The sequence below is a fragment of the Acinonyx jubatus genome, chromosome D1 (assembly GCF_027475565.1).
Source record: "Acinonyx jubatus isolate Ajub_Pintada_27869175 chromosome D1, VMU_Ajub_asm_v1.0, whole genome shotgun sequence".
Taxonomy (NCBI): domain Eukaryota; kingdom Metazoa; phylum Chordata; class Mammalia; order Carnivora; family Felidae; genus Acinonyx; species Acinonyx jubatus.
In genome coordinates this window covers 43,267,974-43,289,533 of record NC_069390.1, presented here as the reverse complement: position 1 = coordinate 43,289,533, position 21,560 = coordinate 43,267,974, and the positions used below count along the sequence as shown (strand labels likewise).

Below are 21,560 nucleotides of genomic sequence, written 5' to 3'. Positions count from 1 at the left end.
CTCAGTTACAGATAAAGAATTAGGGCTCAGCAGAAAGGTACTAAAAATGTGTTCCACTCATCTTTTCAACAGACCCATAGAGTGCTTGCTGCATGCCCGGCTCTTGGCTCAGTGCTAGGAGCACAAAGGGTCCCTGCCCTTGAGGGGTTCATAGTGTGGTGGGACCCACAGACTGGGAGACAGGCAGTGGCCATGAGTCTCTGGAATTACACAATTCCCTAGTTTATTCTGAGCTCCTGTCTCCCATACTTTTTAGATCAACTGTCTTATTCTTTATTCCAAGCATCATAAAGGGTACTTTATGTCCAGCGTGATCACTATTAATTAAAGTCCTCCTCCGCTCTTTTCTCATAAGGGTCATTTGTAATCATGGAGTAAGAGTTTAATTTTTCTGGACTTATCTCCCTCGTCTCAGCTGTTATCTTCCCACAAGCTCATACTTGCGTTTTCCCTGAAAGTCTTGAAATCTGCTGTCCTCAAGCACAGGGCAGGCTGGGTGATGGCCAACCCTTCTTCTGTTGCTTTACCCAGGCAACGGTGAAAGAATCCCCATTTTCCTCAGGGAGAACTTCCTCACCAGCTTGGAGAAGGAGGTGGCAGAGAGGAAGAATAAGGAAGGGACAAGGTAACAGGAGGAGTCAAACAGGTGGGCAGCTGATTGGATGGAGGAAGGGCACCATTGTCTTGGTGCAACTTTCGAAGCACAGACAAGCCAGGTGGGTCCTCAGTGCTGGGACGGAGGCCCCTGGAATCTGGTTTATCTTTATCAGACTGCTTTTGGCTGTCCACTAACAAAATTTTCACTTTAAACAACAAGGACTTTATCATCTTACATAACAGGAAGGCCGAGGGGTCGGCCAGACTCCAGGGTTCGTTGATTCAGTGGCTTAGTGACCAGGGACCCAGATTTATTATTCTCTGTGTGCCAGCTTTATTCTCCCAGCTAGGTCCTCTCTTGATTGCAAGCTGGTCTCCAGCAGCAATGATGTGACGTATTTCCTTGTTCAGGTCCAATGGGAGAGATACTGTCTCCTGTGGTTCGCAGTTAGGAGAAAGAAAACTTTTTGTAGAAGCAATCCTATCATGGCTCATTGGTCTGAATTGAGTCCCATGCCTATTTCTGAACCAGTTACTAGCAGTTCGAGTGAAATTATATCATCTGAAGTAGAATGGATTTTGGGAAGCAACCACTATGCCCACTACAGTGTCACATTTCCCATGCATAATCGACATGAATAACCCAGTGCTGTGATGGTTATAGAGAATTAGCATGTAGACTTTCCAGATTTAGCAAATAATACAGGCTGCCCAGTTAAATGTGAATTTCAGATAAACCATAGATACTTTCAGAGTATGAGTATGTCCCATGCAATATTTGCTGGTCTGTGTGTCCCTGTGTCTGGTACAAAGCAAGATGGGTCAGGCAAATGTTTGATATTGGGAGATAAAAGATTGTAGGGATTCATGGTGAGCTTGGGACGTTAGACTAAGTCCTGCACTACTTGTGAGGGCAGTAGAGTGTAAACCGGTTCAAAAAGGAGAGGAGGGTTAGGGGGCCTTCCCTCCATAGCTGCCTTGGCTCCTTGTGGCCTGGATCTGAGAGCAAAAGTGATTGTGCCTTCTCTCTAAGGACATCTGTTGACCCCATCCTGCCCTCTCTTTTTCCAGGGTCACGACCACTGCAGGCAGGCTTTGCTGCAGATTGGGATCAACATGATGGCGTTGCCTGGAGGCCGCCACCTGGACTCCATCCCTCTGCCGGGTCAGCGGTAAGTCCCATAGGTGTCTCTTAGGGCCAGGCCTGCTCTATCTGGCCAATGGCTGAGGCCCAGCTCCAGGATCTTGAGGCTGCAGGTGGCTCCACCTCTCCATCCACTGTCCTGGGGTGGAAGCTTAAGACAAAGCATTGGGGATGCTATGTTCACTCAGCAAATACTGATGCGAGTGGGCCCTGAGACATGAAGGAATCAGGCATGTCCAGTCCCCCAAGGGACGGTCTCCTTAAGATGCAGGCAGACAATGAAACATAATTGAATGGGGTATTCTGCTAAGATAGGAGACCCTGGAGGGGGTTCCTGATCCCACCTAGGCAAGGAGGCTGAAGCCATTGGGGGCCCTTGGGGTTATGGAAGACTCTCTCTGAGCTTCTTGAAAGGGACAGACTACCCTTAGGTGTCTTCTACTTCTTCGAGGGCACCAGGGAGAGAACTGAGCACAGAGCAGATCCTCCAGAAATATTTGTCGCCCTGAGCTGTGCAGGGGAGAGTGGTGGGGAGGAGGATGGAGGAACACACTGAGCAGAGGGTGAAGGGCAGACAATGCAGTGAGAAGAAAGAGAGACAGAGCCCCAGAGGTGACTTTACACAGCTGGGAGCTGTGGACACCTGGCTGGTTTGGGGGGCCAGCACCAGAACTGAAGGGGAAAGTACCAGGCCAGTGAATCTATGGTGAACAACTGTCCCAGATGCCCCACGACTGTCCTGATTTGGGCCCTGAAACTTTTGTGACTTTGAAAACACCTCAGCCCCAGGCAAACTGGGCTGTTTGGTCAGTAATGCAGGTTTGGTCTACAGAGGAAGTGTGCAACTGAGGGCTCAAGGGTTTCTGCCTTGCTTTTTAAATTTTTTTCTGAGATCTTTTGATGGGGTCGTTTTGAGGCAACAGAATCCAAGTAGCCCTTACAAGACTGTTAAGTCATTGTTGATTTGTTTTGTATGTTTTGTTTTACATATTACATGTATCACTGACATCTTACCTTTATTCTGTCCTTCACCTCCCACCTGAATTATGGAGGGTTTCAATTTATCACATTATTCATTTCTTTTTTTTTTAAGTTTATTTATTTTATTTTGAGAGAGAGAGAGCAAGAGCAGAGGAGGGGCAAAGAGAGAGGGAGACAGAGAATCCCAAGCAAGCTCTGAGCTGAGTGTGGAGCCTGATGCAGAGCTTGATCCCACACACCCTGAGGTCATGACCTGAGCCAAAATGAAGTGTTGAACACTTAACCGACTGAGCTACCCAGGCACCCCACACATTATTCATTTCCATGTTGTTTGGTTTTTGAGTATTTTTCTTACTGTGTGTTGCTTTTTTTTAAATTTTTTTTTAACGTTTATTTATTTTTGAGACAGAGAGAGACAGAGCATGAACGGGGGAGGGTCAGCGAGGAGACACAGAATCTGAAACAGGCTCCAGGCTCTGAGTTGTCAGCACAGAGCCCGACGCAGGGCTCGAACTCACGGACCGTGAGATCATGACCTGAGCCAAAGTCGGCCGCTTAACTGACTGAGCCACCCAGGCGCCCCATGTGTGTTGCTTTTAAAATCAGAAAAAAATAATGAGTATTTGCTAAAAGTCTACTGGTACTGGGTTAACTCCTTTGAGGCCATCATTATAAGGGAGTATACGGGTGTGACATGTATCTCGTGCATGCTACTTAGAATGGAAAACACTGTTAGAGATGTAGTTAGGACTTTTCTGTGCAGGCTAACGTAGAGAATAAGGGATCACCTGGGGGCCCAAATATCTTTCCACACAGTATGTCTTAGGCAGAGCTCAGGGATCGTGAGGTGCAAACCTGTTGGGATACGTGTATGTTGGAGCAGCTGATGGCCTTTGAATTCATGACTGCTTGCTTTCAAAGCCAGGTTCTTCCTCTCACTAGCTGTGTGGCCTTGTGCAAGTTCTCGAATCCTGTCAGACCCCCAGTTCCCTCACGTATAAAATGGGTAAAAATAGTACCTATTTCATAGGGTTAACGTGTGAATTGACTGAGTTGCTATGTGCAAAGTGTCTCAGGGAAAGCTGCATAGGGGGCCTGTTGTTTATTGAGTGCCTACTCCATGTCAGAGGTCCGCTGTGGCTCTTCATGAGGGTGATCTCAGGCAAGTCTTCTAGAAATCCTTTTCCTGACCCCTCTTGGCAAATGACCTCGGTGAGAAAATCCGAAATCATCAACAGACACTCCCAGCAGCTTAATATTTTAAGCCGGGAGAAAGTGGAGCTATTCTAGATGAAGTGTTCATAGTCTTTCTGGCTGCTGTCCACACCAGGTACCTGTGAGCCAGGTGGGCAGAAACAGCTCTGGCGATATGTTGGTTGGTAAGCACCTGGGGAGCTTCCCAGGTGTAATCTGAAACCAGCCTCTCTAATCAAAAGGCAGAGAGAGACCAAAGAAGGAGGCGGGCCACCCAGACTGGTGGGCAGCAGGTTACATAGGCAAGGGAACTTATATATGAGGCTTGTCTTCAGCCGCCGCAAGATGTATAGATTCCGCACCTCCCGCAAAATCTTAAAAGTGTATATGGAGGCCTTAAGTGGGTTCAGTTGAGTATACTACCCAGACAGTCTCAGCACCACATCACTATCTCAAGGTTGTGTCCCGAGGGCAGCCTCTAGGAGGGGGAAGGCAAGTGGAATGCACATTTCAAGGACAGGGGAGGGGGTGAGGAGCCTCAGGTGGCTGGGGTCCAGTGCACGGGTGAACCGATGGCCACGTCCTTTTGATAACCTTGTCTAACACAATAGGGCTTTGGGACACCTCCTCAGAGCCTCCTGGGTCCTGGGACAGTCAGACCGGAGAGGCTGTGCTGGGGCTGGGGAAGCTGCTGTCACAGGGCAGTTTAGGATTGTGTGGGAGTCAGGACTGCCTCAACTTATCTTGGTTCTGCTGCATATTAGTTATAACCTCAGGGTTCAGCTTTCTTCGTCTATGAAGTGGGCATGTTTATACTTACATCATTGAGTTGTAATGAGAATTTAAGATAATATGTCTAATGCATCCTGCCTGCACACAGGAACTGCTAGAACCTCTTCAGGTAAAGACCCAGTCCCTGGTCTAGAGAATGTGGGGCAAAGGTAGATCAGACCCTGGCACCCTTTCAGCCTCTGGGGACCACTGTCTCTCTCCGTCACACCTCCAATTGCCTCAGAAGCTTTAAGGATAAAAGGAAATTAAATTACATGAAAATGATTTAGAAGTTACATTACTCTTCTTTTTGGAGGCAGGCTAGGGTTTCTAACTGATGTTCTACACACATATCTTGGGAGGAGAGCCCCGGACTAACGTGACCCCAAGAGTTCTGGCTGGCCACAAAGCTACAACGTGAGAAGGGGTTTGCTTAGAATGTCTTCAGCCCTAAAGTTCTGATAGGGCAGGGTGGGCTGCAGAGAGAAGGTGGTATTTCCTTTAATGTATTCATAGCCTGGCATTGCCGGAATATTAGGGGAACACAATCCCTGGGCCCTACCAGCCTATTAATTGTGTGCATGGGCCATGTTCGTGAAGAAGGCTCATGTGTCTTTACAGGATGTCAGAGGGGTTAATTTATCCAATCTGATGCTGCATTGTGGACAGATAATAGCAGCTACCTCTTCTTTCCTCTTGTTCCAAGCTATAGAGGCCTCTTTAGTGGGGAATAACACCATGGTTATTGTCCCCAGACAAATAATTAATGCTGGATAATTGACTTCTCTCTGTCATGTTTCATTGTAACTGAACTTCACTCTGAAGTGCCATTCATTGTTCACTTCAATGTGCAAAATAAACAAATACCGACAAGATGCGTGAGATCATCCAGCAGCTTGGGTGAATCATAGGGGTTAGGCCTTTGGTATTTGAGACCCTTATGAGTAAATAGCATTAAAAAAAAAAAAAGGCTTATCTAGGTGTGGGCTCTAGGTCAGGGGCTGGGATCCCATGCCAACTCGGCATGGACAATAGGAGAGGGAATGTCAGGGTTCTCAATTCCAACTACATCTCCTGGAAAGCTTTCATATTTAAAAATAATAAAATAAGCCAGAGAACGAAACCCTCCTCTTGGAAACTTGAATGTGGGTCTAAGTGGTTGGAAACATATAGGCCTTGGTATCAGACTTGGGCTTGAGTCCCAGCTCCACTTCCTACCAGCCGTGTGACCTTGGCTCCCGCCGAACGTACCCGCCAGACGGCACACATGTGTGCTGATTATTATCTCTATATTGCAAGTGATGGGCCACAGGTTGGGTTCTCTGGGAAGCAGCCTTTGGGACAGAGTTGAGAGTGGCTATTAGGGAGTGCCTTTGGGACCAGCACTCAGGGAAGGGAGAAGACAGAAGCAGGACCAGGTGGAGGAAGAAGACTTGAGTGACTTCAGCTACCCTCACAGGGAGCCTGGGAATCACAGTTTTATTCATTGTACAGGGTGGCCAGGGTCTTCAAATCCCACTTGATATGTCTTTTGAGTGGGCAGCCGTGGGTCAGGGTATGACCTTAGGTGAGGTGGCTCTGAGACAGTCTGAAGGCCTGGCAGCTGGAGGCTGTTAGCTAGTGATACTCCCAGCAGCTGGGGACAACACGTCCTTCCTTAAAGGGGAACCTGAACAGCACATACATCTGCCCCATGAGGAAACTAAGGCTTGCGGAGGTTAAGGTACTTGCCCTGGGTCAGCTTTAAGGAACGGAGCTTGGATAGATGTTCCCAGATGGTGCTTGGGTCTGAGTGCTGGCCAATACTCTATCCAGTCTGTCTTTTCCACCGTGTTCTTGGGGGCTTCACACGAACAAGCCATGCACTCATTCATCCAGGTAGTTGTTTACTCATTAGCTTTCAACAAAATTTTTCTACACATATGTACTGAGTGAAGATCAGGTTCCTTGTACGACGCTTGGGTGCTTAAGGACATGTTGGTGACCAGACTGGGCATGTTCTCACCTGGTTTCCTTTCAGCCTGGAGTCTGAGATGAGCCAGTATGGGTGTGGCTACAGCTAATGGCAGGCAGCCTCCCCGATAGCCCCTGGCCTGTTGGCAAGGGATGTCCAGCTGGAGGCCACCGCAGGCCAGCCTGTCTCCAAGCAGATAATGGCTTACATATGTGCACCCCTGGTCTGTGGCTGCTTTTCTGCTGCTGGCCTGTTTTCTGTGCCTGCGGTGAAATGTGCAGACTGTAATTGTCAATGGGATAATTGGATATTTTTCTGTTGTTTAAATAGAAAGGAAGGCCAATCACAGTTAGAATCGAATTCCCTCACTTCTCTCGTCTCCCAAGAGAAATCCACAGGAACACAGGCGTGACCTTGAGAAGGCAGAGGGACAGTGATTCAATAGTTATTTTTAGGGCGAGAGATTGGGTTTAAATTCCCATACAGTGCCGGGAACTGGGATCATAGAACCATCGAATGTTACTGCTGGGAGTTACCTAGAGCTCATCTGTCATCCTCATAAGATGGGGAAACGGAGGCCCAGAGAAGGGAACGGAGCTTTCAAAAGACTCTTCAGGCCCCTACCCACCCATTTGTGGAGTCCTGCCTTTTCTGAGCTGTTCCTTATGCTGTTTCTAGAAGAGCTGTGTCCGAGCTCCAGGGGAATTCTCATGTGGCAGTGATCAGTAGTAGACCCCAACTTCATTCATCCACTCATTCAAATGAGATTTACTTTGGACTGAGAATTTACACAACCCAGGCCCTGGGTTGTAGGGTGATGATTTATGTAAATGCCATTACCTTTCTCAATGATGAATGTCCCAAGGGCTAAATTAATTTCTGACTCATATTTGTGCTCCTTTGATTAGAGTGTACACAGTAGGAGCTCAATAAGTGGTTGTTGAATGAATAAATGTTTAATGTTTGATGAGTGAATGACGAATCGCTGAGGAGCCTCAGGTGACTATGAGAAATTAATTCAATAGCTTGGATTTTGTTCCTTTCCCCAAGGCACTCCAGTCTTCAGCAAACTCTTTATTCTTTTTGGTAGAAAGTTGCTGCTTGGAGGGAAAGAGTAAGCTAGTTTTATCTTGATTAATTTAAATCCTCTTTCTGAGTTCAAGCCAAAGATTTAATTGTTTGATGGAATCAGAGAGCTGGAGAGACATTTTTTTTTCTTCTAAAGACAAGTAACTTTAGTCTTTGGTTTTATGTTCACTGGAAAAAAAAGTCCGCAGTTTCATCATTAAATCTCTTATGGGAGAACCCAGTGCAGTGAGGAACATGGACTAGGAACCAGAGGCTGCCCTCTTGTCCTTTATCCCCTCCCTTCCTCTTTCCTTCTTTCCTTCCTTCCTTCCTTCCTTCCTTCCTTCCTTCCGTCCTTTCTTCCTTCCCTCCCTCCCTCCCTCCCTCCCTCCCTCTCTCCCAGTCCTGGATGTATACTAACCTGCTGTGTGTCCGTGGACAATCTTTCTCCCTCTCTGAGCTTTAGTTTCTTCATATGAGGATGAAGAGGTAGGCAAAAGTTTCCCCAAGGACCCTTCCAGCTCTAATATTCTAGGAGTTTGTGAATGAGTTTTGGAGAGTCTGTTCCCTTTGCTGGACAAAAATATCACACGTTAGAGCCTAGGACTGGGAAAGCAGTCCCATTGATCAAGGCAAGGTCTTCTCATTCCTTCCTATGAAATGCACAAGAGGTCTAGTGTTTGCCTTGAAGCTGGGATGGACACTGCAAGGCGCCCTAGCTTAGGAACCCCTTTCATCATCTAAGGGTGTGCCCCATTTGGATTTTATGGAAGCCCTTGGTATATCTAGGAGAAATGTTCTATAGGGGGAATAGAGTGCCCTGCTTTGGTGGGATGTAATACAGATAAATCCATGAATCTCAGAACTCCAACATTTGAATAATTTGAATTCCTTGTTTTTGATTCCACCTCCACTTCTCCAGATTACACTTAGAACTTGCCATTTTCCCAGCATGTGGCTCCATGCCTCCACTGCTTTGTGCATGCTGTTTCTTCTGTCAGAAACCCTAGCATCTTCCAACTCTGATTCCTCTCCTGGGGCACTCGAAGGCACCCGTCCAGTGTTGGCCTGGGGAGCTTTGTCAGATATCATAGCTTGGACTAAGCCTCCCTTCTCTCTGCTCCCATGATTCTTTCTGCTGACCTCAAAATGCCATGTGGAGCCCAATGAGCCATAATTGCTTCTTTATGGCCATTCATTTACTCATTCAGTAAATGCTTATTGGTGCCTTTGAAGTGCCAGGCATGGTGCTGGGGGCAGAGAATGTGTCAGTGTGCAAGAGAAGGTCCTGCCCTCTTGGAGATTCTCCTCTAACCAACCCCTCTGTAATCCCAGCACCCAGCCAAGTTCCTGGCACATTAAAGTACACAGTAAAGTTTGGAGGCCATTACCAAGTATTCTTGGCATATGGTAAAGTGTTCTTTTGCACAGAACTCTCCACATAGCAGGTAGAATAGAGTAGGGCAGGGAAATCCAAATATCCAGACTTTGAAGGAATAAAGTTCCATTCTAACTGAAAAGAGATTGAAATGAGCCAACCATAGTGTAGGCATAGATCTCCGTAAACTATCAACCCCTGGGGTTTGGGGGAACGCTGGATGCCAGGCCTGTAGGATTAGCTGGGGATGAGGAACTGGTACCAGCAGCTGGGGGCCATGGTGTGGGTCTGCTGAGCTGAGAAAAATTGTTCCCTTTGGCATCTGAAGGGTCAGGCACAGTTACCTTTCCCCAGTGATGGGCTTTGATGAATGAAGGGGGCAATCTAAGAGACCAAAGCAGAAGCGCAGGGCAAGGAGGGGTGGGAGAGGACCCCTTTGTGGCCTGAAGTCCTGAGAGGGTCACTCCTCACCCTGTGTGCATATCTCCCTGGCTTCTCAGCTCTGGTAGTATTTCTGGTGCAAACCTGTCAGACATATGTGATGAAGGGGCCACTGGGCCAGGGGTTCTGTCCTGAATTTAAACAACACACACCCAATTTTCTCCCAGAAAGAAATGTGACAAGGGTCTGAAAAACGATCAGACACGCCACAGTGTTTAAATGATTATAAGCTTTAAAAAGGTATCGATATGTCACATAAGGGCAGTCTAACCATAGCAGAGAGGGCCCTGGCTGTGCATTTTAGGGTTTGAATCTCAGCTCATTTGCTAAAGACCTCAAAGACCATAGCATAATTGTTAAGAGCAAGGCTCTGGTCTCAGATTGCCTAGATTCTTATTTCTACTTGTGCACTGTGTAACCTTGACCAAGTCACTTAACCTCCCAAATTTCAGTTATGTGGACCTCATGGGATTATTTTGAAGGTTAAGTGAACAATTAAGATGGAATCAGGCCCTTAGCACAGTGCCCAGAATGTAATAAACACTTGATCAATGTTAGCTTTATTATCACTATTAGTGTGAGGTCTTAGACAAATGTGATGATTCGAAGCCTGTGTCTACATCCATAAAATGGGGATGGTAATCTCCAGCCATCGGAGTGCTGTTAAGGGCTGAAGGAGGGAGTGCTTGGTACATTGAAGGTGCTCTGTTGTCGATAAACCTCCCTGCTTGCTGTGTGGGTAGTTAATTCCCTCTGACTTTAGAATGAATATTTTAGGGGTCTCATTGTTTTCACACTGGCAATTTCTTGGTACAAGACTATGCTGTTCCCTTCCCCTGTTCCCACCTCCACCCTGGATAATTCCAGCTTAAAAAAAAAGAATCATCCTACCAGTACCCTGCTATGTAGAGATGATTGTGGTTACATCTGGCTCTGTGTCTGGAATCTGCCAGACTGCAGAAAGCCCAGATTTTAGGTCTTGGTCACCTTCTTCCAGATGTCCAGGAAAGCTGCCATCGGAGAGTAAGAGGGTTACTCGGGGAGTAGGCATCTGTTTCTCTCAGAGGCTCTGATGAGAACTGGGCTGGCACTGGGAGCCCCATTCACTGTGTGGGATGCCCTCCCTGCCCCAGGCATGGGGGCAGTCTTGACAGCATCAGGCTCAGATTCCAGTTCACAATGGAGACCGAGAAAATCCAACCCTAGTCCTGGTCCCTGGCCCCTCAGGCTCCTTGGCCAGAGCCCCTAACGTGTCCTGACTGTGGTGGTTTTCCACCATGAAGGGAATGTGACTCATTGCCAGTCCATCTGCTTTGACCTTAATTTTCAATTCCTTTCCTCTGTGTGAGTAATCAGATCAGTCGTCTGTACTTGCAAAGGAAAGATTTCATGCATAGGGGAATGGCAGCTCAAAGTTCATGGCTGAGGACGGTTGAACCCTGGGAGCTGCAAGGTTCGGGGACAGCAGGCAGTCCCCACCACGCAACGAGAGCTGCCCTGTTTAGCCAGCCGTTCTATGTTGGGGTCAATCAGCAAATCCAAGAGGGGAGGTGGAGCCCAGGGAACCAGAGATCTAATGACAGGGAGTCAGGCGAGCTCTGCAATTACGGGATGCTCGACTCTAACACAGGCCAAACCTTAATGAGCTGCAGTCCCTAGACTCTAAAATTGAGAAGAGGAGCTCATTATGTGGCGGCACAGTGGCCGCGGCTGGGAGTGGACCAGCTTGTGGCGGGGGCCGGGTTCACCGGGCCTCGTCTCCTCCCTGGCAAAGTGTAGGGCCTCTTTGATGGACCTCTCTGCAGGGCCTGCCCCCCCACATCTGCTGTGACCTTGTGTACCCCACTTGTCATCCTCTCCTAAAACCAAACAAAATGAGAACTAGCTCCTCGCTCGATGGGTTTTCTATCTCAGCCAAGACAGCACCGGTCGCCCAGGCCTCCTGCCACCCAGGAGCCCGCATTGCCTTCCCTCCTTCACTTCACCCTCACATCCTCTCATCTCCCTCCCAGACCTCCCACTTCTTTCTCTCTGGCGTCACTGCCAAGTTCAGGCTTCTGTCTTCTTGCTGTTTTATGCCTACCGTCTCCTGGTAGGTCAGCCTTCTGTCTAGTAGTTCACTTTGCTCTGGTCCAGTTTTCTACTGACTCTCTGCACAGTTATGTCACTGTCCTGCTCTACAGTGTTTTCAGTGGCTCCACATTGTCTTTAGGATTAAACCCAAATTCTGAATCAAGTTAGAGTCTTTGATCACCTGGCGCTTCCCGGGCACTCCCTCAACCCCCCCGCCCCCCCGCCCGCCTCCCATGCCTGAATCCAGTGAAACTCCTTGTTTCTATCTCTATTTTTATGCCTCTAGGCTTTTCCAACAGTCTTTTTGCCCTTGTCATCCTGGCCTGCTCCTCTTCTCTAAGAACCAGGGCAAATGTCATTTCCTTTGTGTACATATTCCCAGGCCAAGTCAGGCCCTCTGTCTCCTGTGGTCCTCGGCTGTCCTGCTCACAGCTTCTCGATGGCTTCGTGATGGCAATGTGCTATTTAGTTGATAAGAGCAGAGACTCTAGACTCTAGAGACTTGGTCTGAGTAATGGCTCGCCCAGTTCCTACCGTATGACTCTCCTCACAGAAGTCTGCCTGTCTGTGAAAGGAGGCAATAATAATTTTCTCTCTCCAGTTAGTGGGGAGGATTAAAAGAGATAATACATGGAGAGGGCTTACAGCACTGCCTGGCTCGTTGCACATTGGCTACTGTTGAAATGACTACGAGGTTCCCTGGTGCTTTCTTGCCTGTTCAGGGTCTTAGCTGAGCTACGTGAGTGCTGGAATTTTCTCCTGGTTGGCTTTGTCCTCAGCTCCTAGAACAGGCTGGTGAGCAGGTACACAGAAAATGCTGGGACATCAGGGCTCCAGGCCTGGCCCCATCATGCGCTGGCTGTGGAACTTGATGGGACAGGCAACTTCTGGCCTCTACCTCTAGGGGCGCTTTAGGAGGGCAGCCCCATCAGTGCAGCCTGAGGTGAAAGATCTTTGGTTCTCAGTCTGCCCACAACTGGGGATAGAGAACCTTGGTCAGAGCCCAAGGCTTGGGGGTTGGAGCAAGGGTGTGGTGGAGGAGAGGAGTCCTAGTGGTGGCGACTGGAGGCCGTTGAGTCTATGGAGGCTTGCCCGTAGTGTAGATCAGCTCTTGGAAACCCTCTAGTGGTGCTTTTCTACTGTCACCGGCACTTCCAAGCACTATCAGAGGTACCCGGATGGCACCTGACACTTTCCATCTGTGAATTCTCCTAAACGTTCCACTTTGGCAGATGAAAAGACTCTCCTTAGAGGAAGAGAACAGAATGGGAAAGACAAAGCTCAACCCTTTTCAGTCTACACATCAGGTTCTGTATGATAGCCATGAAGGCTGAAGGCAGACTAAAGCTGAGTTCTTCTGCGTGAGAATGCATGTATAATTATTACCTGATAGTGCTGAGCATGCCGTTTGGACAGGGCGTGGCCTTTCCTAGAGTCTAGAGTAGCACTTAAGCATGTGGGGTCTGGCGTGTGATGGGCTGGGTCAGCGCGGCTCTGCCACTTAACAAGCAGGGCGATGTCACATAGTTCACTTCCCCTCTCCAAGCTTTCGTTTCTTCAATTGTAAAAATAAGACAGTAAGAATCCCCTCCTCCTAGGGGCATTATGAGAAATAAATAAGATAATGCACCTGAAGCCATCCACATGAGAGATGACACGAAGCCCAGCCTCGGTAAAGGTTGGCGGTAATGACTGCCGGTTTCATCTCGACTCTCACAAGCCAGTGAGGCAGGACGGTGGTACCAGTTAATGTTATTCCCATTTCCTGCTTCGTTCAGTGCCACACACATACGCCGAGCATCCCGTCCTCAGCGTATCCGGTCCACTGCTCGGGGTGACATGGAGGGAGCACATGACGGACGCGAGCCCTGCCCTTATAGTCTGGTGAATGAAGCAGATATTAATAGTCCAGCAGTGAAACAGTTGAGACCTGCATCACAATGGGGGGAAAGGCGGGGTACAACAGACACGGGGGGCACAAGCGCATCTGGAGTCAGAGAAAACCTACTTCAGCAGAGACAGAGAGATTTTAAGGATGTGGAGCCATCAGCAAGGTGAAGAGGAGATGGGGAGAAAGGGGCCAGCATGTGCAAAGGCTGGGAGGCCAGAAGTCACAGCAGAGGGAGTGAAAGAACTAAGTGTGGCTGGGACGGTGGTTAGGACTGAGGGGGAAAGCAGGTCAGGGAACTGTGGCTCCGGGAGGGCAAATGCCATGTGCAAAGGTGCAAGGCTATTAGAACATGGGTGATGGCGTCTCATGCGGTGTTCTTGGTGTTAGTACCGTCCTACTGGCTCTCCTATGTACACTGGCCATGCTTATACACACGTGTATCCTCTTAAGAGGTTAAGAAATGAGTCATTCCTTAGTTAATGAAAGGCCAGGGACTGTTAATTAGCAACCCGCCCCCCCATCCCTCAGGAGACATCTAAAATGCCTGCATTTGACAGAGTTAACAAGATGGGCTCTGACTCATCAGGAGTGGGCAGCTGTCAAATGAACATATTGGCTTATTGGATTGGAAACAGTTACCTGGAGCCAAATTCAAGTTCCTTGGCTTTCTGAAACAGAAAGAACAATGCACCCCACTGGGGTCCTGGAAAGGCTGGGAATAGGTGACAGCACAGGCTTTGGAGTTAGCAGACCTGGAAGGAAGTCAAGGTTCTGCCACTGACAAGCTGTAGGAATTAATGTGAGCCTCAGTTTTCCCTCCTCTGTGAAATGGGGATACGAAATGGTGTTTCTGTGAATACAAGACCAAGATTGTACGTGCAAGCACTTGATATGTGCTCGGCTCACACAAGGTACTCAATAAAGTTTTCTTTATAGCATGCTTGAAGTATGCTAGATTTTTTTTTTTAAGTTGATCGTTTTAGAGTGGTCAGATCTCTTCCCTGCCTTAAAACCCTCCAATAGATTGATGGAAGGCCACAACCTGGAGAAATGGATGGGCCAAAGTGACTACAGTAGCATTATCTATGCCCCCTTCACAAATTTTTCCTAGTTATTAGCTTTGGGGTATATTGGTGGACACCATTTCCCCTCACCCATACTTTTGGAAATATCTGAAATGTAGAATCAACTCTCTTACCATGTTATACTGGACAGTTTAATGAACAGAAAGTGCTGTGGACCACAATATATCAAAGTGGATAAGGATGAACAATGAAAGTGGGAATTTCTGGAAAACAATCTGAAAACTCTTTCCATTGCTACAGCCTGGAGCAGAAGGTCCATGCAGAAATGGCAGAGAACACAAGAGATCATACAAGGGAAGAGAGCAGGCCCAGCATAATAGGTGGGTGCAGAGGGCATTCTGCAGAGTCCCCTGCAGGGAGAGAAAGCCTCCTTCCTGGTTCTCACGTTGCCCGGATGGATCGGCTGCAAGTTAGGAATAGGACTTCTGTGAGCCTACCCAACACCATCTGCCGTGAAGGCTCTACACGGACAACGTGAACTTGGAGTAGTTGGGGATGGAGGGTTGCAGAGTGCCGACGCGCAGAAAGCAAAAGCACCTCAGTGTGGGATTCAGGCCGGAATGGAAGCAGGACGACGAAACCATTGGGAGATTTGGACAAGATCAGAAAAGCAACATTTCCTCTAGTCCCAAGTGGCTGGGGCTTCACCAGGGCCTTAGTGAGGAAGTTAATACCCTAACCACACTGTAAATTATTTATAGCTTGTTGCATAAATAGTTATGCTTAAATTAACTGTTTAGTAAACAGTTTACAAATCACTGCAAGGCAGAGGTTAGGTTAACTTTAAATGAATTTATGTGTTGTTTTTATTAAGACCTTAGAGAGCCTTCCAGGTTGGGTTGGAGAGAGGCGTAGGGGTTTGGTGGCCCCAGCTGACATGCGGTGACAAGATTCCTTCAATGTTCAGGAAGAATTCTCCTCTTCACCCAGAGTGAAAGAAACCTGGGGTGCTCACAGTGGCTTCCAAGGCCTTGCATGATCTAGCCTGAGTCTCTCCTCTGAGCTCATGTCCTACTAATCTTTCTTTTGCTCTAACCACGTTCATCTCCCTGCTGTTTCTCAGACAAACCAGGCATACTCCCAAGGAGGGCCTTTGCACTGCCTGGGCCCTCTGCCTGGATTGCTCAGTACCCATACTTCAGACAGCTTCGTTCTGTCACCGTCTTGAGGTTTTCGCTCATGTCTTACTTTCTCAGTGAGCCTGACCACTTGTTTAAAATGGCAGTAACCTCCCTGCCTCCCACATGACAATCTCATCCATACTTATTCTTTTCTTTTTTTAATTTTTAAAAATGTTTTATTATTTTTGAGAGAGATAGAGAGAGAGGGAGACACAGAATCCGAAACAGGGGTTCTGAGCTGTCAGCACAGAACCTGCTGCGGGGCTTGAACCCACAAACTGTGAGATCGTGACCTGAGCCAAAGTTGGACGCTTAACCGACTGAGTCACTCAGGCACCCTTCATCCATACTTATTCTAACTCCGATAGAAGTGATCTGCTTTTAACACACCACAAACATTTTCATTTATTATATTTGTTATTACTATATTTGTTCCCCCTGCTCTAGAGGGAGAGGTAGACATGTTTGTTTGTGTTGCTCACCCATGTGTCCCAAGCAGCGAGAACAGTTCCTGTACCTAGTGGACACTAAGGAGATGTCTAGTGAGTGAACATTCATGGTGGGATTTGTGTGAGTATGTGGACCACATATCCTGCATGGATCCTGGGAGCACCTGGATGTTTCTGGAATGAAGTGCTACAGGAGGACAGCCCAGAGAAAGGGACTGGACACCAAAGGATAAATGGGCTCACTAAACTCAACGTGCCTCAAATTGAACTGTCTTCTGAACTTGTTTCTCCTCTCCACTCTGTGGCACAAGTGAAAAGTCTGGGGCTCAGCTTTGACTGTCCCTCTTATTCATCATTGGTGTGAATCAGCATCCGGGATCAAGGACCATCTGGAATGATTGTCCTCCAGCATCGCACTGGTGTCACTTCCTTCTCCTCTCATACTTGAAAGTAATTTTGCAGAATGGAAGGCCTTCGGCTCACACTTTATTTTTCTGCGTATTTTAAGTATGTCCTTCTACTTATTTTCTAGTATAAAGCATTGCTCTCACACACAAAAATCTGATGATAACATAATTTCCTGTCCCTTTCAAGTAACATGCACTTATTTCTAGATGCACAAAGCATTTCCTTTCTTTCTTTTTAAAAGTCCAATAATCTTAGTAGAACAGGTGTTGTATATTTCTTTTTACGTATGGAATATGGCCTTTCAATATGTAGTTCAAACAGTGTTTTTTCCCCAGGAATGTTTTCCTAACTTATAGCCTTTCATATGTATTTTGTTGCCATGTTTTGGGTTCCTTCCCTGGGAACTCTTATTGTATATATATTGGGTCTTATTTGCGTATCTTTAATATTTGTCACATCCTCACAAATCCTTTTAATTTCTGTCTTCATTTTCTTTTTTTTTAAACTTTTATTTATTTATGCAGTAAATTTGAATTCAATTCTTTTTTTAAAAATTTTTTTACTGTTTATTCATTTTTGAGACAGAGACAGAGTATGAGTCGGGGAGGCGCAGAGAGAGAGAGAGGGAGACACAGAATCTAAAGCAGGCTCCAGGCTCCGAGCTGTCAGCACAGAGCCCGATGTGGGGCTCGAACTCACAGACTGTGAGATCATGAGCTGAGCTGAAGTCAGACCCTTAACTGACTGAGCCACCCAGGCACCCCGTCTTCATTTTCTTTTAATTTAAAACATTTTGGTTTCTTTTTTGCATTTGATTTTCGTAAGGCATTATCTCATGTTTTCGTCTTGTGTAGTCTTTGTTTCTAAAATGACATTTTCTTTTTGTTTCTAATTCTTTTCTTAGTTAAGATAGCTGAGGTTTCATGCTTCTCTTTCACATCTTATATCATTTTTTAAAATGTTAAGCTTATTTTGAAATCGTGTATACATTTTAGTTTCCTTCTGTTTTGTGAGTACATTTTCCTGGAATTTTCTCATTGTAGGGATATTATTTTGTTAGTTCTTCTCTTTTGAAAATAACCATGCATGGTCTGAGACCTGAATAATTTTTGCGTTGCTCATTTTTATGTGAAATTAGTTGGCATGCACTTTGCGAGGGAGGTGGGGTTCAGGAAAGCTGTTCTAAATCCATCGACCTCCATCCTCTTCTGTTTCCGTGTCAGGTTCAAAGTAGGGTGCTCTGCTTTTCCCAGAGTTCCTGGCTCTCCTTCCACCTCCTACATGGATCTGAATGAACATCTCTCGCCTTTGTCTCTGAGGCCTCTGTCCTGCCCAGTTTTGATTTTGCCCCCAGAAGTTTCTTCTTCACATGGCACTTCTTCGTTGTAGAAGAGATTCCTGTTGGGCTGGTTTTGAGAGTTCCTAGGAGGCGCCTTGCATGCACTTGCTACTGGAGAGGTTTCAGCCACTCTTCAGGTTTCAGCCACTCTTTTGGAATTGGCATGCTGTGCTTTCCAATAAATATCCTGCGGGCTCTGGTCTCTCATATTCATCAAACGCTATCTTATTGGGTCCTCCTTTTTCCTCTTGTACAGATGATACTGAGAAGGTCTTGTGGCTGTTAGTGTTTGGTCCCCAGCTGCTGATATTTTGAGGTTTGCGGGGATATTTTTATCATCTAGTGTTTATCCAAAGGGCTTTGGTTTTGTTATCTTTGTTGTTCTGTCAATTTTTCACGTGGGGATTTAGAGAGATCTAAAAACTGCTGTCACGGGGCGCCTGGGTGGCTCAGTCAGTTCAGTGTCCGACTTCGGCTCAGGTCATGATCTCAACGGTTCGTGGGTTTGAGCCCCGGGTCTGCTTCAGATTTTGTGTCTTCCTCTCTCTCTGCCCCTCCCTCACTCATTCTTTGTCCTCTCAAAAATAAATAGACGTTAAAAAAATTAAAAACTGCGGTCACTACTGCCATCTTACCAGAATTTTCTTTATTTCTCTACTTTTAAGTAATTAAGTTCTGATGATACAGCTGCTTTAATTGACACTGCTCTAATAAGAACTAACACATGTGATACTTCCTGTCGGACATTATTCTCAGCGCACATACACACATATATTTACACGTATGCATGTATATGTACGTGTACCCATCCACTTCACTTCATAATCACAGAAAGCCTGGGGGCGAGGTGCCGTTACCATTTCCTTTCCACCATTGAGGAAACTGAAGCCCAGAGAGGTTATGTGACTTGCCCAAAGTTATGCGGGTAGCAAGTGACTGCTCTGGGATTTAATCCAGGCAGTCCGGCTCCAGAGTTCATGCTGTCATGGGAACAGTGATACCCAACAGAAGCTACATGATGCTTAGGAGACCCAGTGGCATGCCTGGCTCTGATGGTGGCACGATGGTATCTAGAAGATGCAGCAGGAAGAGACTGAGTGGTGGCTGTGACCAGCCTGAGTTGTCTGATGGAGTCAGCATGATGGCACCCGGAAGGAAAGGTAGCCACGCTGGGTGGGCCTGGCAGGACCTGACAGCCAGAGTAATACTCTGTGTAACGGTGCTAACAGAAGAAAAGATGATAGATTTGGGGGAGAATCTACAGTTGACTTTTGAACAATGCAGGGGTAAGGGGCACCGACCCCCCCCACAGTTGAAAATCTGCATATAAATTTGACCCCTCCAAAACTTGTTAACAGCTTAATTGACTGAAAATCTTCCTGATAATATAAAGCTGACTAACACATAATTTGTATATTATATATATCATATGCTATATTCTTATAATAAACTAGGGAAAAGAAAATGTTACTAGGAAAATTATAAGGAAGAGAAAATACATTTACGGTACTGTGTTGTAAAAAAAAAATCCATATTTAAATGGACCTGTGCAGTCCAAATCTGGGTTGTTCAAGGGTCAAGTGTATAGGAGATGAGCAGTGGGGATGTATGGTGCATGGTGTTGAGATGAGAATGTGGGTGGGTTGTGTTTATTGATGTTTGTCTCTCCTCTTGATGGTGTGAGTGTCCTAAGGGCAGAGTTCACTGGCACAAAGCCTGGCACATGGTCAACATCAGTAGTGTTTCAATGAATCTGGTGGAGCAGGGATTGTCTGAGAGGTACTACTTACTGTTTTAAGCCTTACTGAACTGGGTGAGAATATTTTGTTTGTTACTGGTGTCATATGGGGACAGGCACTTCCCGAAAGAGCTAGGATCTCCCTTTAGCCACTCCCCCAGAGCTTGAGTGTGTATATCCACACCTTACCATTTGCCTGCAAGTTCTGAGAACTGGGACTGTGGTTACTAAGGGTCCAAGCTTTATGCAACTAGAGCACTCCTCAGTGGAATATTTTAATGTTTGTAAAATGACTTGTGCAGAAGATTTCTCTGCTTCTACTGACACCTGCTTCAAGTATTTCTTTTTATTTAAATTTATTTTAGTTTAGTTCTTTGAGAGAGAGAGAGAGAGAGAGAGAGACACCAGAGGGAGGACAGAGAGAGAGAATCCCAAGCAGGCTTCATGCTGACAGTACGGGGCTTGATCTCACAGACCGTGAGATCATGACCTGAGCAAAAATCAAAATTCAGACACTTAACCAGCAGAGCCACCCAGGCACCCCTCAAGTATTTCTATTTAAAACAAAAATTTTTATCATGGTGTCTTTTGTGGAATGTACTAAGCCAAGTCTTAAACTGTACCTCATTACGGGGAACTCACCTATGCTTTGCCTGACGTACCAGCCAAAGATAGAATCCACATCGCCCGAAATGTAATCCAGAATAGAGGACTGGGTGAGTTCAGGGGGTTCTTATGTTCCAGGCCAGAGCACTCGTGCCCATCTTATAACACCCCAATAAGTTCAGGAAATATTCCCAGCTGGTGTGGCAAGGCTTACAATCCATGTTTCCCAGGCAGTTTCTGGTTTGCTTGATTGGTAAATATTTATTGATTCATACTATGTGTCAGGCCTTGTGCTGAGTGCTGGTGATCCTGAGCTAAGTCAGTACCTGCCTTTGAGCACATCTCAAAGTTGGTGGGAGACAGGGACTGGTGAAGGAACTGTAGAGTGTGGCCAGTAGGGAGATAGGCTTTGGAATCGGGTTGCCTGCGGGGAGCTCTGGCTCTCTTAAGTCATGTAAGTCTTCTGCACCTCTGTATTTTCATCTGTAAAGTGGAGACAAGGAAAAAGTACACTTAATCAAGTTATTGTGAGAATAAAATAATGCATGATAATTGCACAACCCTTGGGGTACTCTAAGGGTCCAATAAATACTAATTATTATTACTAGTGGTTTTTGTTTACCTTCCCTTTTCCTCTGCCTTCTGAGCTGCTATGTATGTATGTATGTAAGTGTGTGTGTGTGTATACATACATACATATATATATATATATATTTTTTTTTTTCCAAACACAATTCTATTATCATCCCAATGGTTTAGTTATAACTTGGGCAGCTTGGGTGCAAAGCATACTGGGTAAAGTCAGGCTGGGTGGGAGGCATATACTTGTCTTGAGCAGCCAGCCCACTTTCCCTTCCACCTGCTAGGGGGTCCAAACCTCTTGATGTCCTCCCAGCCCTGTTGGACTTGGCCCTGAACCTAAGGGGCCTGCTTGATGGGATCTGAGGCCCAGTCACTGGATGGGGTTAAGAGGAGGCAGGGATCCATGGGCTTACTAATCTTCTCAGTTTATTCTTCTCAGTATGTTTGTTTGCTCCTTGGGGGAGAAAGAGGAGGTATCTGTTTAAACAATCTCTAGAAATGGAAGCTATTTTAAGCCCATTCTTAAAGAAAACCAGCTTCTGCTTTCCCCAAAGGCGCCCCTGTCTGTCCTCATCTCTGTGGCTGTCACCCTGGAAGGCGGCTTCTGCAGTGGGGCAGGCTGGAGTGGGTTTGGCCTGAAAGCAACAATCGCAGTTCTGGGTCCCAGGATCCTGGTCCACCCTCTATCACAGAGCTTTAGGCAGAGTCAGTGGCTCACAGCTCCCTTTCATCTTCCTGTT

The 21,560-nt window shown here is 46.6% G+C and overlaps 1 protein-coding gene across 3 annotated transcripts in view; it reads left to right on the top strand.

The window, feature by feature from the left end:
* Positions 1-21,560, top strand: part of INSC (INSC spindle orientation adaptor protein) — a 128,660-nt gene that overhangs the window by 35,950 nt on the left and 71,150 nt on the right. For all 3 annotated transcript variants that reach the window (XM_053203453.1, XM_015086329.3, XM_015086330.3), the window contains exon 2: positions 1,669-1,769. In XM_053203453.1, the coding sequence (XP_053059428.1) occupies positions 1,669-1,769 (101 nt within the window). The remainder of the gene's footprint in view (positions 1-1,668; positions 1,770-21,560) is intronic.